This window comes from Pseudoliparis swirei, chromosome 21 (assembly GCF_029220125.1).
Source record: "Pseudoliparis swirei isolate HS2019 ecotype Mariana Trench chromosome 21, NWPU_hadal_v1, whole genome shotgun sequence".
In the NCBI taxonomy this organism is placed as follows: Eukaryota; Metazoa; Chordata; class Actinopteri; order Perciformes; family Liparidae; genus Pseudoliparis; species Pseudoliparis swirei.
Window position 1 is genome coordinate 17,263,903 of NC_079408.1, and position 17,239 is coordinate 17,281,141.

Sequence of the window (17,239 nt, forward strand, 5' to 3'; positions counted from 1 at the left end):
GTAGGACAGGAGAGAATCAGGGTCAGCAGCGGATGGCGGGCTACAGCGCGTTTTGACCACGGACGGAGACTCTACCCCAGGCGTTGGTGGTGCAGACTGGACAGCACCATGCCCAGTGCCAGGCCCGAGTGGAACTGGACCGCCTGGGAGTCGTCGGCGGTGGGGAAGCCCGGCAGGCCGGCCTGCAGCGCCGCCAGGACCTGGCCCAGACCGTCCCTCTGCCACACCACCAGCACCGGGACCAGCAGCGACAGCGCCAGGCTTGCACAGGAGCGAGCGATGGCACTGGCTGTGTTCTCCCCGGAGTAGGACCGCTGTGAGGGGAGGAGGGGGCGGGGTCACAGACTCCATTAAAGAGTCAAAAAGACCGGTCCCTGCCGGTGTATTGATCCGAGCTGTGAGGACAGACATGGGTGACACCTACGTGAAGGAACCAGGGGAAGACTTGTCCTCTGGGTTTGTAGCTGCTGCTGCTGATGCTGAGCAGGGTGTTCACCACCATGGCCAACCAGCTGGCTGTGGGCACAAACTCTGGTCCAGCCTACAGGGGGAAGCCAGTGAGCAATATGTAGTGATATATATATATATATATTATATATCTCTCTATATATAGATATAAATATATATATATATATATATAAATATATTTAGATATACACACACACACACACATATATATATATGTTACAAATAATATTTAAATATATATATTTTTGGGGATATATATACTGTATATATATATATATATACACACACATATATATATATGTTACAAATAATATTTAAATATATATATTTTTGGGGATATATATATACTGTATATATATTTTTCTATAGATACATATGAATTTTTTATATTATTGTATATTATTATTATTAAATATATTTCCATATATATATTCCTATATATATGATATATAGAAATATATATATATTTTCACATAAGTTGAAGGTACCTGGGAGTCAGTTCAGGGTCTAATGTGCTTGTCATGTAACGGTGTGTTTTAAAAGATTATTATTACCACACTAGTCCTTTAACTCTTTAATAATAAGTCAGTGTGCCTGAAAACACCCGTTTAAGATCACCTTATCATCATAGCATCTCTTTGATTATTGAGATGATATATATTATATTATGATTCAAACTGTTAATTATAACAATAATGATATGAATTAAACCTAGATCAAATGAACGATTACGTTTTTGTACATTCAGATAAATATAAATGAATAAATATATGAACTTAATAAACCGAGTGTCCAGCATCACTTTCATGACGTTTTTAAAAGTTGGACACATAAATATATTGCATCACAGTGATGTCGTAATAGATTACTTATTACATAACGTGTTACCCCGAGGCCGCCGTCTGCATCAGCTGGCAGGTTGCTCTCATACTTAGCCAGGGCCGCCGCCAGGCCACTGAGGGCCAGGATGGAGTTCCCCTGGACGACCGGACTGTCCCTGAACACCACACAGAACACGTCTCACGTCTCATGTGAACTCAACCACTCAGATGTTGTGATGTTGTGAGGACTCACACAACTCAAATGTTCAGGACTCACTTGGTAGCAGTTTTGATGACGTCTGCCAGCTGATCTCTGGCCCTGAGAGGGACGGAAGGACGGACAGACAGACAGACAGACAGACACACAGACACACAGACACACGGGTGTTAATGCAATGTATTGATACTTTAATCGGGGTGAAAATGGAAGCAGCATTCAGAATCTGATGATCAAGCCTAAAGGTAGATAAATAAACCTAAAAACAATCATGTATTATTGTTATTATTGATAATGTACATGACTTCTTTCTGGATCATAGTAACACAGACACGTCTTCGTTCATTCAGTTCTTTGATTGCTTATAATTTAGAGCAGTTGTTGTTTACTCTCTTTGTGTGTTCACGTCTTGGGGCATAAGTAGCATGATTAGTAGCATCATTTCAAATAAAGACGAAAATAACACTGAAATGATATAATAATGAAATGAAAAATACTTAAATATATTGGTAAATGTAGCTGCGAGCAAAAATAAGAGCCGCTTGTCATAAACACAAACACACTTATATGTTGCTATTGACAGTATTTGTATGATTTTAATTCCCTCCCATTTTAATACAATAATAAAGCTGAAGCCCCTTCAGTGAGTAAACGGTCGTAGCATGTGTGTGTGTGTGTGTGTGTGTGTGTGTGTGTCTCACCACAGCCAGGCACAGTGCTGCTTGTACTGCAGCTCCTGTGGCTCCTCTTTGCCTTGTTTCTGCTGCATCTCCAGATCCGCCCGGCGACCCTGAACACAACCAGGCAACATTTAAGCTTCCCCGTTAGAAATATACAGATATAAGAATGTCACAAGTATGCAGAGTATCAGTCGGACACAAAGCAAAGGGATCAGGTTGATCCTACCGTGTCAAACGCAGAGACCAGAATCCACATTTAATAAATTAACCTTTGCAAACTATCCCGCATGGCAGCCGGTCCAGGACTCCCTCTGACAGATAGAACTAGTGGACCCAAATAATCTGGTATAACTATGAAGCAAGCAACCTACAAGATCACAAATTAATACGATACACTTAAAACATATATAAACTAGAATGGGCACTCGGTAGAGCGCATACCTTCGCATATCACAAGATTGGGCATTGAATTATGAACATTTTGGAATTAGTTGCATGCCAATTGGACAAAAATGTATCGTGCTATGGTAAAAAAAAGAGTTTGGCCTTTCCATGACCTTGACCTTGACCTTTGACCCGATTGATCCCAAAATCTAATCAAATGGTCCCCGGATAATAACCAATCATCCCACCAAATTTCATGCGATTCAAGAACATTTTGACCTGTTCATGACCTTTGACCTTGACCTTTGACCCGATCGATCCCAAAATCTAGTCAACTGGTCCCCGGATAATAACCAATCATCCCACCAAATTTCATGCGATTCGGTTCAATACTTTTTGAGTTCTGCGAAAGATTTTGACCTGTTCATGACCTTTGACCCGATCGATCCCAAAATCTAATCAACTGGTCCCCGGATAATAAACAATCGTCCCACCAAATTTCATGCGATTCGGTTCAATACTTTTTGAGTTCTGCGAAAGATTTTGACCTGTTCATGACCTTTGACCTTTAACCCGATCGATCCCAAAATCTAATCAACTGGTCCCCGGATAATAAACAATCATCCCACCAAATTTCATGCGATTCGGTTCAATACTTTTTGAGTTCTGCGAATTTTGAATCGATCCCAAATAAATCAACTGGTCCCCGAACAACATACAAATAAATAAATAAATAAATAAATACACGGCGATCAAAACATAACCTTCCGGCATTTTCAATGCGAAGGTAATTAAGTTCAGATCCCCGCTCTCCCCAAAGTTCATGTTGAAGTGTCCTTGAGCAAGGCACTGAACCCCCAGTTGCTCCCCACTGCTCCTGAATAACTAAGGAAGGGTCAATGCAGAGAAGAAGTTACCCACAAGGATCAATACAAGTGTAATTGTATTTCTTTCTATATAAATTTAAAACAATTTCTAACTTTATCTTATTTTACTATTTCATTTCTTAAAGTTATGACAGAGTTTGATCTCAGATGGAGGACAATATTCTAATCCATGCTTCTGTCCATCCTGGAGGGATCCTCCTCTGTTCTCTCCTGAAGGGTTCTGACCTTTTCCCCCTGAAAGGGTTTTTTCTATTTCTTGGGAGTTGTTCCTGATCCGATGTGAGGTCAAAGGTCAGGGATGTCGTATGTGTACAGATTGTAAAGCCCTCGGAGGATAACTTGGGGCTATACTAAATAAAGTGAATGGTAAACTGTGATTGGCCCGTGAGGCAGCAGCACAGACCTGTAGGACGGCGTGGAAAGCTCGGCTCATGAAGCCCCTCCAGGCCTGAGGCAGCAGGAGGGCGCGGTGCCACTCGGACGGCTGAATGTTCACCTGCACATCACACACAACGAGCAGGGGAGAGGAGCTTGTTGAGTCGGCTCAAAGTAGTCCAAAGTGAAGAAGAGCAGCGTGAGAGGAAGAGAGGAAGAGGGGAACTGGTCTGGACGCACTTCGTGGACGAGGGCGACCAACGTCTGCTGGAAGCTGCGGCTGCGGCTGACCAGGAAGCGCTCGATGCGTCTGCCCTCACGGTCCGTCTGCATGGGCAGCTCGTAGCAGAGCAGCAGTCCAGCTACACACACACACACACACACACACACTTATGTCTACATAGGGAGCAGGTCCTCTTCACGGATGCATCGGCGTGTTTCAGAGGGGACAAACTCAAGGTTACCTGAAGGTCGCCCTACACACAGGAACATGAACGTGCCATCTGGAACCGACAATGGTTCTTCAGAGGGATGCCATGAAGAACCATTTCTGGTTCCACAAAGAACCTTTCAAACCAGGGTTCTTTAAAGAACCATGTCCTTAAAGAGTTCTTCAAAGAACCAATAAAGGTGTCTCAAAGAACCTTAAAAGATGGTTCTTTAAAAAACCATTTCCAAAATGGTTCTTCAGTAGATGATGGTTCTTAGTAGAACCACAAAGCCTTTTAAAGAACCATGATTGTTCTGCGTGTAGCTTGTGACCCGACAGTAACGGGACCCGGTGGTCCCTGTTGCTCCTCACGTAGTGTTATTATGGTATGGATGGCCTGGAGCGAGGCTAAAGGCCTGACCACGGTTCTACACCCTGCGGCCCACTCATCGGTTCCTCCAGGTGGATGTCGTGAAGCATTCCTGAGGTATGACGTCACATTGAAGCTGCACACAGGTGGATCTGCTCACCAGCGAGTCCAGGCTTCAGCCCGGGCTGCTTGTTCTTCTCGTAGGTCTTCAGCATGAAGGAAGGGATCCCGGCCATGGTCTTGCCCTGGTCGGTACGCAGGTTGCCCGCCCTCAGGGCAGAGAAGTACACCCCCCGGGGCATCTGGCTCATCTCCTGCTTCACCAGAGAGGTGAGGAAGAGCTCGAAGGCTGAGGAGAAACAACGAGAGTCTGTAGATCCCTCACTGGCTTCCCACCACAGACACCTTCCAGTAGGAAGAACCGTCGTGATGTACCTGGGAGAGCAGACACGGGGGTGAGCGCCATCAGCTTCACATAAGATGGACCTGGGATGGAGAGGTCCTTCTCTTCCTCCTCCTCCAATGGTTCATCCTCCTCGTGGTCAGGGGTCTTTGGAGCTGGTCTGGCCTGCAGAACCAACAAGACACTGTTCACAGGAGATCAAACATGATGGGAAGTGTGATACCTTCAGGGGAAGAAAACTGATTAGTAATCTAGAGCTGGTCAAATCCTCATCCATAAATCCAGAGCAGTCGCCCCCTGGTGGTCAGGAGAGAGAATGCAGCTTCAACACATAGACTTATTATTCTGTCCTGATAAACAATTGATGCCAAACACACAACAATAAAACGTTAACCTCCTGGTTACTTTATGAGATATTGGTGGACCAAAGTGGGGCCACCCTCGCCAAGGTGAATGGAGACGATTGAAGCGATACATTCCTCAGTGGGCGCTGGATTTGTGTCAGCGGTGCCGACGTGTACCTGAATGCACCGCGCACAAGCTCCTGACGCCTGGAGGGTCCCCGCCGGTTCCTCAGCCATATACTCGAGTGAACCAGGAAGTTCTATGTTCTAGGAGTGAGAGGCTGAACAGTCTGTGGTCCTTCCTCCAAAAGCATCGTCGTCACATCCAGTGACTGGAAGTAACGGAGCACTGAGGAATGTATTGCTTCAGTCACGATCCACACTGATTGGACGACCACATAAAGAGGTTTTCCCCTTCAGTGTCCCGTGTCATACCGCACACACATAATCATTTGCATTACATACTTGGACAGAAGGTCGTGTGTGTGGAACGTCACATTATAGACTTGAGACTCTTACCGCCTCCGGGAGAAGATTTATGGTGTGGACGGCTTCAGGGAAATTTGCTAAAGCCCTGTAGCCACAGCTGGCCACCTCTGGATCCTGTTGCAAACACACACACAGTGGTTCAAATCAGTATGTACACAGATGACTAAACATTTGCCATGTGAGCCGACCGTAGGAGACGTGGATGTTTCAGGGCTCTGTAGAGCTGAATAATGATCATTCTCTAGGGAACTCAACCACAGGAGACACATTTACATTATTAGACAGTCATCTGATACAATGTTATTATAGAAATACATATAACAGCAGCTTCAAGAATGGACAAACACAATAATGGATGCACACACACACACACACACCTTGCTGACAGCATAATTCCAGAGGAGGCTGACCACCTCCTCCTTCAGTTTCTGGAAAAACAAGAGCATTTGTAAAGCAACGGTAACTTTCTTAATTTTCAGAATGTGTTCAATGTCCGTTGCTGGTGATGTCATAGCACTGGACATGTTTTCAGCTCTATTCGTTATCGATAGAGTACTTTGTTCATGTGCAAACCTGACCACCTGCTGCCAGTCTTATGCTAAGCTAGGCTAACCACAGGTATTATTTATTTGGTATTATCAGTCTTACTTTTCAAGTTGTAAACTTGTAGAATCCACAGACACTCGCTGAATCAATCACAAAGTAGGCATATTAATATAGTCGGCTATGCTATGGCCACATACATCTATCTATGTTATTATCTATTTAAAGACATATTGTGTACTTGTTTTAGAGCAAAAGTGTGATTAGTCAGTCTTTATTTTGAGCCACAATAAGAAATACACTTGGTAGCTGTATTTTGGCTTTCACGGAGTACCGGTACCTCGTATTCATCTGACTTGACCGTGAGCTGGGGAACCAGCGCCAGAAGCTCCGCTATGACTTTGACCACTAGGGGGCGCGAGTCACAGCTCAGCTCGGGTCCCAGACTCCTCCATGTTGAGACGATGTCCACTACCTGCAAGACGAGCCTCAACAAAGTCAGCACCTAGGTGTACTGTACACATGTATCATGTGTGTGTGTGTGTGTGTGACCTCTGCCTGGCACAGCTCCCGTAGTCCTTGCAGGGCAAGAGCAGCAGGGGTTGCCATGTCTGGTTTGGTGCACTGGTTCAGAGTGAGTGTGATGAGGGCCAACATGTCACTGCCATGCTGGTAGGGCCTGATACACAATCATGAAACATGATGGGAATTAAATGAATCGGTGTAATTTAAATGACCAAAGGAAAAGCATCAAACTCTGATGGCGTCCCTCAAAAGGAAGCACCATTCCCCACCAGGCCCCGCCCCTGACCTCTCTCTGCAGATGTCCCTGAGGCAGGCGGCTCTGGCCAGGATGTGCTCCCACTGGGCGTCCCTCCCCACCACCACCCTGCTGTCCTGCTGGCCCAGCAGGCGCTGCAGCTCCGGGTAGATCCGATCCTGATGGGGGGGGAATAAAGTCGGATGTGAGGAGGAGGAGGCGGACAAGAATGAGACGTGGGAAAACGGGATGATCGTCGTCACGGACCTGTTTCCTCCAAAGATCTGTCATGAGGCGCATTGCCACCGCTCGCAGCTTGGGGTCGCTGGCGAGCATGTGGAGGGTCTGCAGCACCATGGGGACACAGAGCTGCAAGGTGGAAGCACATGGTGCGTGTTATTGGTGAAGATCACAATGAGTCCTCATTCAGAACAAAGCGCTGCCGAGGTGCTCAGTACCTTGTGAGTCCCGAGGTTGGGCAGGCAGTTCAGCACCGCGTGAGCCAGGACCGGATTCTTCTCCTTCCCCAGTTTGAACAACAGAACAGGGATGAGGGAGGGCACCTGCAGACACACCGTGGGTTTCATCAGATTCACACACGTCTGGTCCTACTCACACACGCGTAAGGGCTGACGGTCTTCCAAGAAGCTTTTGCTTCTAAGGAACAAAGACCTCTTCAATGGTCGTTTAAAGATCCTATGCTTCATGTGTTCACGCTGCATTCTCTCTCCCGACCACCAGGGGGTGACTCCTCTGGTTGTATAGAAGTCTATTCTTTATGTAGCCTGATGGATCATGGAGGTCTGAATCGTGGTCCATGCCTACTACAAACTATTCATACACTGTCACATTCATTGAATGTATTTTAACTCTAAATCTGTCCTTCTGGTCACATGACATCTATTGTTCTGTCCATCCTGGAGAGGGATCCTCCTCTGTTCTCTCCTGCAGGTTTCTTCCCTTTTTTCCCCCTGAAGGGTTATTTGGGAGTTTTTCCTGATCCGATGCAAGGTTTTGGGGCAGGGATGTCTATGTGTACAGATTGTAAAGCACTCCGAGACAAATTTCTAATTTGTGAGAATGGGCTATACAAATAAACTGAATTAAATATGAATTAATTAAAGCTGCATTCTCTCTCCTGACCACCAGTCGGCGACTCCTCTGGTTGTATAGAAGTCTATTTAATGACTACTTCTCTTGATGTATTCCCTCAGTAAACATGAGTTTATGTCTCAGTCTCTAGTTCCAAGTCTTCTTCTATACAGCATGATGTCATCATTTCGTACTTTATGGTCATTTAGAGTCACACAGACCATGAAGCAGGGGATGCTTTAGGGGCGGGGCTACAGGGTGATGAACAGGTGAGTCGCCACCAGAGCCGAGCATTGCAAAAAGTAGCGCCACGGCGTAAGAGCGTGTAGGACCAGGCGTACGTAAGTACTTTATGAAATCAGTCGGCAGCGTTGCAAATGATTGAAGACAATAAGCGTCATAAAAACAGATTCATATTTGAGAGTGAATATGTATGGGCCGCAGAGAGGAGCAGAAACCACTTGTCCTCTCCACGGTCATGGACATTCGAGTCCCGGCTCATTTCCATTCAACGGACATGAGTCGGCCAGAGGATGAAGGACGGTGAAGGGTTCACGGCCCGCCGCCCCCTTTAGCGCGGAGGTCAACCTCAGAGGCCAGTCACGTCGTCAACAGCTTCTGGAGCGAAACAGCCTTTAATTAACATAAAGCACTTACTGCTGCCCGGCACATAGCAACCACCTCACCTGCTTGAGGTGGTTGCTATGTGCCGGGCAGCAGGGGGGGGGGGGGCACGGACAGAGGAAATTGAGTTTTCCCTTCAAGTTGAAGCCCTAAAAGAACCCAAAACCACAAACTTCGATCACTAAATGAAGATCGATCGTACTGGATGGATCCGTGTGTTGCCCCAGTGATGCGTTTGGTTTCTGCCCTCATCTCGTGGAACAAAGCAGACGCCATGTGATACCGGAGGAGAGAGGAAGTCCAACGCATTCTACTATGCCGATAACGTTCCACCGGCGCGTCAAACGGCCGGAGCAACAGTCACTCTGGGAGCAATTAAAGTGGCGGGGGGGTACTGGGCGGCCCCTAACGAGCCCCGGTAATGAGCAGCCTATCACACCTTGTGATATTTCACATCTTCTTCTGGAGCTCGTGACTCCATTTACAGTCCCAGAGGGTCGTGGGGGAGGAGGGGGAGGGGCTCCGTCAATTTAAACCGCCCTCTTCATGCGACTGCAGAGAGCCCAGTAGCTTTTCTGAACATTTACTCTGTTGCTTTCCATTTGAACACCCGAGGAGGAGAATCAAGACGACGGCCCGGTTTGGTTGAATTACTCCTCATATGTGGCCGTTGGTTCTATTAGGGTTCTATAAACAGGTGCAGAGGGAACCGCTTTGTGGGAACAGGCCGCCTTGAGCTGTACTTTAACTTATTTGCACAATTGATAACAAGACTTCCTGCACAGACATTTCAAAATAAAAGACTTCCAGTGGCACAATGGGCAGATTCCGTCCCTTTAAGAGTAATAAGCTTTCAATGTGAAACATCTGCAGGTTGTATTATTAACAGTCTTCTTCCAGATGTTTATTTTATTAATTTGTCTATTTGGGTCTCTAGATTTTTTCGAAAATCACCACAAATGTGTTAATACCTTATTTTAAAAATTGGAATACAAATATTTATTATCTTTATGTCAATCAAGTGGGAAAGAGTCATGGTTAAAATATCTGCCCTTCTCAAATATGTTAACTTACAGATTTATACATAAATATAAAACATAAAATTACTAAAATTCTGATGATTTAAAAACATTTTTTTTTTCGGAGTTTCTTTTTTTCTGATAAAAAAAATATTGCAATATTCTCTTCGTAAAAACCTTTAACTTTAATATGGTTAAAAATGTAGGCAATCATTCTGAACCTGGCTTTATCCAATGTTCAGATTTATGTTCTGTTAATGTACGCAAATTAGCACACTTAATAAGATAATACTTAAATACATAAAACTTGCAATAAAGAAAAAATACTGTAAGTAACAACTGGGGAAGTGTCTCCCTTCACAAAAAGAAGGCGAGCTTCACTTGTTCCTTGAGGTGAAATGAACACGAGCGTTCAGAAGTTTGAGGTCACCGAGCCAATTTGGGGTTTTCCATGAAAACTCAATTATTCATTAAATAATTTGCAAAATGAATATACAATATAGTCAAGACATTGACAAGGTTAAAAATAGTTTGATAGCTTCTCTCACCAGCATAACTGTTTTCAGCTGCGCTCACATCAAAAGGGTTTTCAACGGGTTTTATACCGCTCTGTTAGTCTTCTAAGGCGATAACACAATGTACCATTAGAACACTGGAGATGGGCCTCTACACACCTGCGAACGGTAGTGTGTATAATATAATATTTTAGTTTGGACTTGTTCTACCTGGCCGGGGTCGGCGGCGGCCAGGGCCTGGCCGGCCTTCAGGGCCAGCTGGCAGACGTCCTCCCGCCCCGTGATGACGAGGTGGGCCACGACCAGGGCCAGGGGGCCGAGCCGGCTGTGGCTGGACGACAGCGCCGCGCTGACCGACAGCAGCCAGTCGGCCGCGGCCGCCGGGTCGCTCGCCGCCTTACGCAGCGTGGACAGAGCCACGCTGAGCTCGCTGTACCAGGAGCTGAGAGGGAGAGCCAACGAGGGACCGGCCTGAGGAGGAGAAACATCGACCCGTCAGGCACTCAAATCCATGAGGAGAAAACACATCAACACAGAACTGATGCGTTTCATTCCAACACAAAGTCACAGGTGACCGAGTTATCTAATGTAGGAGTGGAGAAGGATATAGATGTGGGAGGGGGGGGATATGGATGGCTGTGTGTAGGTGTGTATATTGATGGTTGTGTGTAGGTGTGTATTGATGGTTGTGTGTAGGTGTGTATGTGTATATTGATGGTTGTGTGTAGGTGTGTATTGATGGTTGTGTGTAGGTGTGTATGTGTATATTGATGGTTGTGTGTAGGTGTGTATGTGTATATTGATGGTTGTGTGTAGGTGTGTATTGATGGTTGTGTGTAGGTGTGTAGGTGTATATTGATGGTTGTGTGTAGGTGTGTATTGATGGGTGTGTGTAGGTGTGTATTGATGGTTGTGTGTAGGTGTGTATTGATGGTTGTGTGTAGGTGTGTAGGTGTATATTGATGGTTGTGTGTAGGTGTGTATTGATGGTTGTGTGTAGGTGTGTATTGATGGTTGTGTGTAGGTGTGTATTGATGGTTGTGTGTAGGTGTGTATTGATGGTTGTGTGTAGGTGTGTATTGATGGTTGTGTGTAGGTGTAGGTGTATATTGATGGTTGTGTGTAGGTGTATGTATATTGATGGTTGTGTGTAGGTGTGTATTGATGGTTGTGTGTAGGTGTATTGATGGTTGTGTGTGTGTATTGATGGTTGTGTGTGGGTGTGTATTGATGGTTGTGTGTAGGTGTGTATTGATGGTTGTGTGTAGGTGTGTATTGATGGTTGTGTGTAGGTGTGTATTGATGGTTGTGTGTGGGTGTGTATTGATGGTTGTGTGTAGGTGTGTATTGATAGTGTGTATTGATGGTTGTGTGTAGGTGTGTATTGATGGTTGTGTGTGGGTGTGTATTGATGGTTGTGTGTGGGTGTGTATTGATGGTTGTGTGTAGGTCTGTATTGATGGTTGTGTGTATGTGTGTGTATTGATGGTTGTGTGTAGGTGTGTATTGATGGTTGTGTGTAGGTGTGTATTGATGGTTGTGTGTAGGTGTGTATTGATGGTTGTGTGTGGGTGTGTATTGATGGTTGTGTGTAGGTGTAGGTTGAGGTGGATGTGTGTGTGGAGATTCTGTACTCGCAGTGGGCGAGACTCTGGATACAATCTACTGTTGGATGTGTGCTGTTTGTTTTGTTGTGTTTATTTATTTGGATGTCAAGGATTACTCTGTTTTGATGAAAAGAAAAAAAAGTAAAGAAAAAAGAAAAAAAAGAGACCTTCTAATTATACGTTTATTTGAATTGGTCATAATAATAATAATAATTCAGACTTCTGTAGCGCTTTTCTAGGTACACAGACGCTTGTCATCATTGGAAGTAAACAACAACGTTCGGGGTGCGTTTCTTCTTCCGTCTCTCGCTGCGTTTCATCTCTGTAAATGTGAGCCGGTGTCCAGGGCCGCGACTCAGTTACATGTGGGGGCGGGGGGGGGGGGGGGGGATCCATGAGAAGAAACTGAAAGTGCTCTCAGTGATTGGAACATGACATTTTAAATGTGTTGCCTGAAGCAGTGAAGCAGTAACCGGGCGAGGGGGCTTCCTGCGCGTTCTCGTAGAAATAAAAGACGTTTTCGGTGAAAAGCCTAAAAAACGCTGACTTACAAGCCTGCTGACGGTGTTACCTGTGTGGGTTGCTCCGCCTCCCTGCTGACGGTGTTACCTGTGTGGGTTGCTCCGCCTCTCTGCTGACGGTGTTACCTGTGAGGGTTGCTCCGCCTCCCTGCTGACGGTGTTACCTGAGTGGGTTGCTCCGCCTCCCTGCTGACGGTGTTACCTGAGTGGGTTGCTCCGCCTCCCTGCTGACGGTGTTACCTGTGTGGGTTGCTCCGCCTCTCTGCTGACGGTGTTACCTGTGTGGGTTGCTCCGCCTCCCTGCTGACGGTGTTACCTGAGTGGGTTGCTCCGCCTCCCTGCTGACGGTGTTACCTGTGTGGGTTGCTCCGCCTCTCTGCTGACGGTGTTACCTGTGTGGGTTGCTCCGCCTCCCTGCTGACGGTGTTACCTGTGTGAGTTGCTCCGCCTCCCTGCTGACGGTGTTACCTGAGTGGGTTTCGCCTCCTGCTGACGGTGTTACCTGTGTGGGTTGCTCCGCCTCTCTGCTGACGGTGTTACCTGTGTGGGTTGCTCCGCCTCCCTGCTGACGGTGTTACCTGTGTGAGTTGCTCCGCCTCCCTGCTGACGGTGTTACCTGAGTGGGTTGCTCCGCCTCCCTGCTGACGGTGTTACCTGTGTGGGTTGCTCCGCCTCTCTGCTGACGGTGTTACCTGTGTGGGTTGCTCCGCCTCCCTGCTGACGGTGTTACCTGAGTGGGTTGCTCCGCCTCCCTGCTGACGGTGTTACCTGTGTGGGTTGCTCCGCCTCTCTGCTGACGGTGTTACCTGTGTGGGTTGCTCCGCCTCTCTGCTGACGGTGTTACCTGTGTGGGTTGCTCCGCCTCCCTGCTGACGGTGTTACCTGTGTGAGTTGCTCCGCCTCCCTGCTGACGGTGTTACCTGTGTGGGTTGCTCCGCCTCCCTGCTGACGCGCAGCAGCAGCCGGCGGGCCAGGTCCTGGTTGAGGCGGTGCGTCCGCCGGTCGGCCAGCGGCTCCGTCAGCTCGGAGCAGGACAGCAGCTGCAGCACCGGAAGAACCAGGACTGGACTCAGCCACGGCGCTGGCTCCGCCCCCTCAGGGATCAGACTCAGGGCTGGGAGAGGAGAACACACCTCCATGAAGGTTACATCATCCATGAGGAATTAAAGTATGAATAAATCACACTGTCTTCGCCCCAGTTCATCCAGTTAAAGGTAAATGGTTCTGTCGGCGACCGTGGTGCCTTCTTTATTTCCTGGATGGAAAAACCAACATGTATTCTGGCTCATGTATAAGATTAATAGAGTCAATGTTCTGAAACAGAACATAGAAGTATGAATGCAATTATGGGAGTTCAAAAGGGATCCATGTCATTAGTTATAGTCATGAAGTTAGAGGTGAATTTAAAATGAATAGATACGATTCACTCTTCACGTGCGTCGCCTTCTGGTCTGTGGACACGGTTTAAATGTTCAGTCACCAAATCAAAAGGAATGCATTAAAGTCGGAGCTGGTTGAGCTCTGCTTCCCGGCAGCATGGCGACGTGTGACGCCTCATGTTCCGTGTGAGATAATAGAAACACACACGGTAGTTGTATGAGAATAATCTCCAAATGAAGTGTCTGGACGTGACGTGGTGAGAGCAGACGGTCGTTTCTAAGGGAAGCTCCTGCTCATGAGGGCAGATGAATAATAATAACAGAAATGCATTTAATTCATCGAGTGCTTTTCACGGCATTCAGACATGAAGGCAGCATCTAACCAACAGGGAGAGGATGTATGAAGTGGCTCAGCAGCTCCACTCAGCCCTCAACACCTCATCGGTTAGTTAGATAGTTATAGTTCGTGAGATAGATAAATATATAGTTATATATATAGTTAGATAGTTAGTTATAGTTAGTTAGATAGATATAGTTATATATATAGTAGGGCTGTCAGCGTTAACGCGTTAATCTATGCGATTAATTTGGCCGCGTTAACGCACTAAAATATTTTAACGCAATTAACGCAAGTTTTTTTTTTTTTTTTTTACCGCAGCAGTACGGTTTGACAGTTTAACTCGTGGATGAATCAGTCGGGTTTCCTTCTGCTCCTCCTTCCTCCCGTCTCCCTCTCTGATACACGGAGGAACAGAGGGGCGACGTGTCGGGTGACGGAAGAAGAACTCGTCACGAAACCTTCACCGTGATTGGTCAATCCGTTTGTCTGTCAACATTTCGGGGGAAAAAAAACCAATGAACACTCAGTAAATCACAAAGGACCTCCCACCTCACAGGTTAGGCTCATTTAGCAGCCTGTCAGTCAGAGAACCAGAGGACACGGCGCGAGGACAATGAGGCTCATTTCAGAGCTGAGATTGTTCTGGAATGTTTGATGTATAACACGTGGGGGTGTGTCACATGCAAAAGACTTTAAACGGTGAATTTAATTTATTTTGTAAAATGTATAAAATGCCCCCAGCCTCCAGAGGGTTAACGTGACATATGTGAATGTCAGTCAGTTACCAAGGCCACTGGTTCTGCTGTGTTCAGTGTTAAAGATGACAGGACCAATGGGGTCTCAATATACTTCTTTTTTTACTAATCTGATGTTTCACTGAAGAAACAATTTATCATCCACGATATTAAATACCTCGCTGGCACTTTATATGTAGGAACCTCTTTGAAAACACAGCTCTGTGTGAAGTTTTGTCTTTAAAAAGAAGAGAAACACTTTTAACCCTTGTGTTGCCTTCGGGTCATTTTGACCCGATTAAATATTTAACCCTCCCCCCGCCTGTGGGTCATTTTGACCCGATTCAATGTTTCACCCTCCTGTTACCTTTATATTTACTAACATATTTTACCCTTTGGGTTCAATTTGACGCCAGCAATTAAAACCTCCAGAAAATTATTAGAATTAATATTGTTTTCCAAGTTTAAGTGTGAGGCACTTTATGTTTGTTTGTTGACTACCGAAAGAACACCGACATTAAACATTGAATGGGGTCAAATTAACCCGAAGGCGGCAGGAGGGTGTAATATTGATTCGGGTCAAAATGACCCGAAGGCAACACAAGGGTTAAACGGTGAATTTTGTTTTGTTTTGTAAAATGTATAAAATGCCCCCAGCCTCCAGAGGGTGAACAGGACATATTTGAATGTCAGTCAGTTACCAAGGCCACTGGTTCTGCTGTGTTCAATGTTAAAGATGACAGGACCAATGGGGTCTCAATATACTTTTTAAAAAAAAACTAATCTGATGTTTCACTGAAGAAACAATTTATCATCCACGATATTAAATACCTCGCTGGCACTGTATATGTAGGAGCCTCTTTGAAAACACAGCTCTGTGTGAAGTTTTGTCTTTAAAAAGAATGAACTTTTAACTTTTAACTTTTAATTGCTATTAATCGCGATTAATCGCGATTAATTAATCGCAATTTCAAACTGTGCGATTAATTAGTTAATTTTTTTTAATCGATTGACAGCCCTAATATATAGTTAGATAGTTAGTTATATAGATAAATATATAGTTATATATAGTTAGATAGTTAGTTATGGTTAGTTAGATAGATAAATATATTGTTATATATAGTTAGATAGTTATTTATAGTTAGTTAGATAGTCAGATCAATATATAGATAAATCTACATTATTATTATACATATAGGTAGATAGAGTTATATATAGATAGTTAGATAGTTAGTTAGATATAAATAGATAGTTAGATAGTTAGATATAGATAGTTAGTTAGATAGATAGAAAGATAAATAGATAGTTAGTTTGATAGATATATAGTTACTTTGATAGATTGTTCTAGTTAGTTAGATAGATATATAGTTAGACATAGTTAGATAGATAATTAGATAGTTATAGTTAGTTAGATAGATTGTAAGATTTATACTTGGCCAGCTAGCAAGCTAACTAATAAGATAGTAAGTTAGCTAATTAGCTAGTTAGTTAGTTCGTAGTTAATGTTGTAGAGTAATGGGGTTCACCAGTCACACATTGACACTAGCTGACAGATGGAGGCAGCGGTAGTGGAGCAGCCCGTGTTCAGTCTCAAAGGAAGGAGGTGGAGGAATCTAAAGATAGTGCCCATGATGCATTGTGGGTCCACTGACGCTGAAGAAGCACCGTGACCAGATGGACTAAAGGAGGTTTTTACCCAGACTGAGCAGGCTGCTCTGCTGAGCTGCAGGCCCCTCTAGCATGAGCATGGCCACGCCCATCAGCAGCTCGTCCAATGGCAGGGCCTGCAAGCAGAAACAGTGGCGGTTAAGACGCGCTACAGACGATGAACTCGCACGTAGCCGCGTCGCCCGGTCACCTGTCGGCCGGCGGGCAGCAGCCGGCGCAGCACGCCGAGAAGAGGGCGGCAGTCTCCGTCCAGCTGCAGGCAGCGCTGGCAGGCGACCAGCAGCTGCAGCAGCAGCACGCCGCTCTCGGCCCGCCAGCGCCGCTCCGGGGGCGGGACGAGACCCGGGAGCAGAGCGTCGGCGAAGCCACACAGCTCCATCACGGCCTCCACGCTGTCCACCTGACACAGAGAGAGGACCACGGAGACTCACAAAGAGATCCCGAGAAGACGCAGATCTCCACTTTGTGAGGCGAGAACATCTTCACCTCGTCATGAGGCTGGTTAGTTAGTGTGGCTGCTGTTTGCCCTGGTGTCTGTTATTGACACTTCCTCGAAAATCAAATCTCAC

The 17,239-nt window shown here is 45.8% G+C and overlaps 1 protein-coding gene across 2 annotated transcripts in view; it reads right to left on the reverse strand.

Moving 5' to 3' along the window:
• focad (focadhesin) overlaps nt 1-17,239 on the reverse strand; it is a 47,835-nt gene that overhangs the window by 11,874 nt on the left and 18,722 nt on the right. For both annotated transcript variants that reach the window (XM_056442165.1, XM_056442164.1), the window contains exons 8-27: nt 16,861-17,070; nt 16,699-16,786; nt 13,470-13,663; nt 10,632-10,892; nt 7,630-7,734; nt 7,439-7,540; nt 7,223-7,350; nt 6,964-7,090; nt 6,752-6,886; nt 6,246-6,296; nt 5,899-5,982; nt 5,068-5,200; nt 4,793-4,981; nt 4,073-4,194; nt 3,861-3,953; nt 2,208-2,296; nt 1,567-1,608; nt 1,357-1,465; nt 425-541; nt 76-314 (exon numbers count right to left, since the gene is read on the reverse strand). In XM_056442165.1, the coding sequence (XP_056298140.1) occupies nt 76-314; nt 425-541; nt 1,357-1,465; nt 1,567-1,608; nt 2,208-2,296; nt 3,861-3,953; nt 4,073-4,194; nt 4,793-4,981; nt 5,068-5,200; nt 5,899-5,982; nt 6,246-6,296; nt 6,752-6,886; nt 6,964-7,090; nt 7,223-7,350; nt 7,439-7,540; nt 7,630-7,734; nt 10,632-10,892; nt 13,470-13,663; nt 16,699-16,786; nt 16,861-17,070 (2,618 nt within the window). The remainder of the gene's footprint in view (nt 1-75; nt 315-424; nt 542-1,356; nt 1,466-1,566; nt 1,609-2,207; nt 2,297-3,860; nt 3,954-4,072; nt 4,195-4,792; nt 4,982-5,067; nt 5,201-5,898; nt 5,983-6,245; nt 6,297-6,751; nt 6,887-6,963; nt 7,091-7,222; nt 7,351-7,438; nt 7,541-7,629; nt 7,735-10,631; nt 10,893-13,469; nt 13,664-16,698; nt 16,787-16,860; nt 17,071-17,239) is intronic.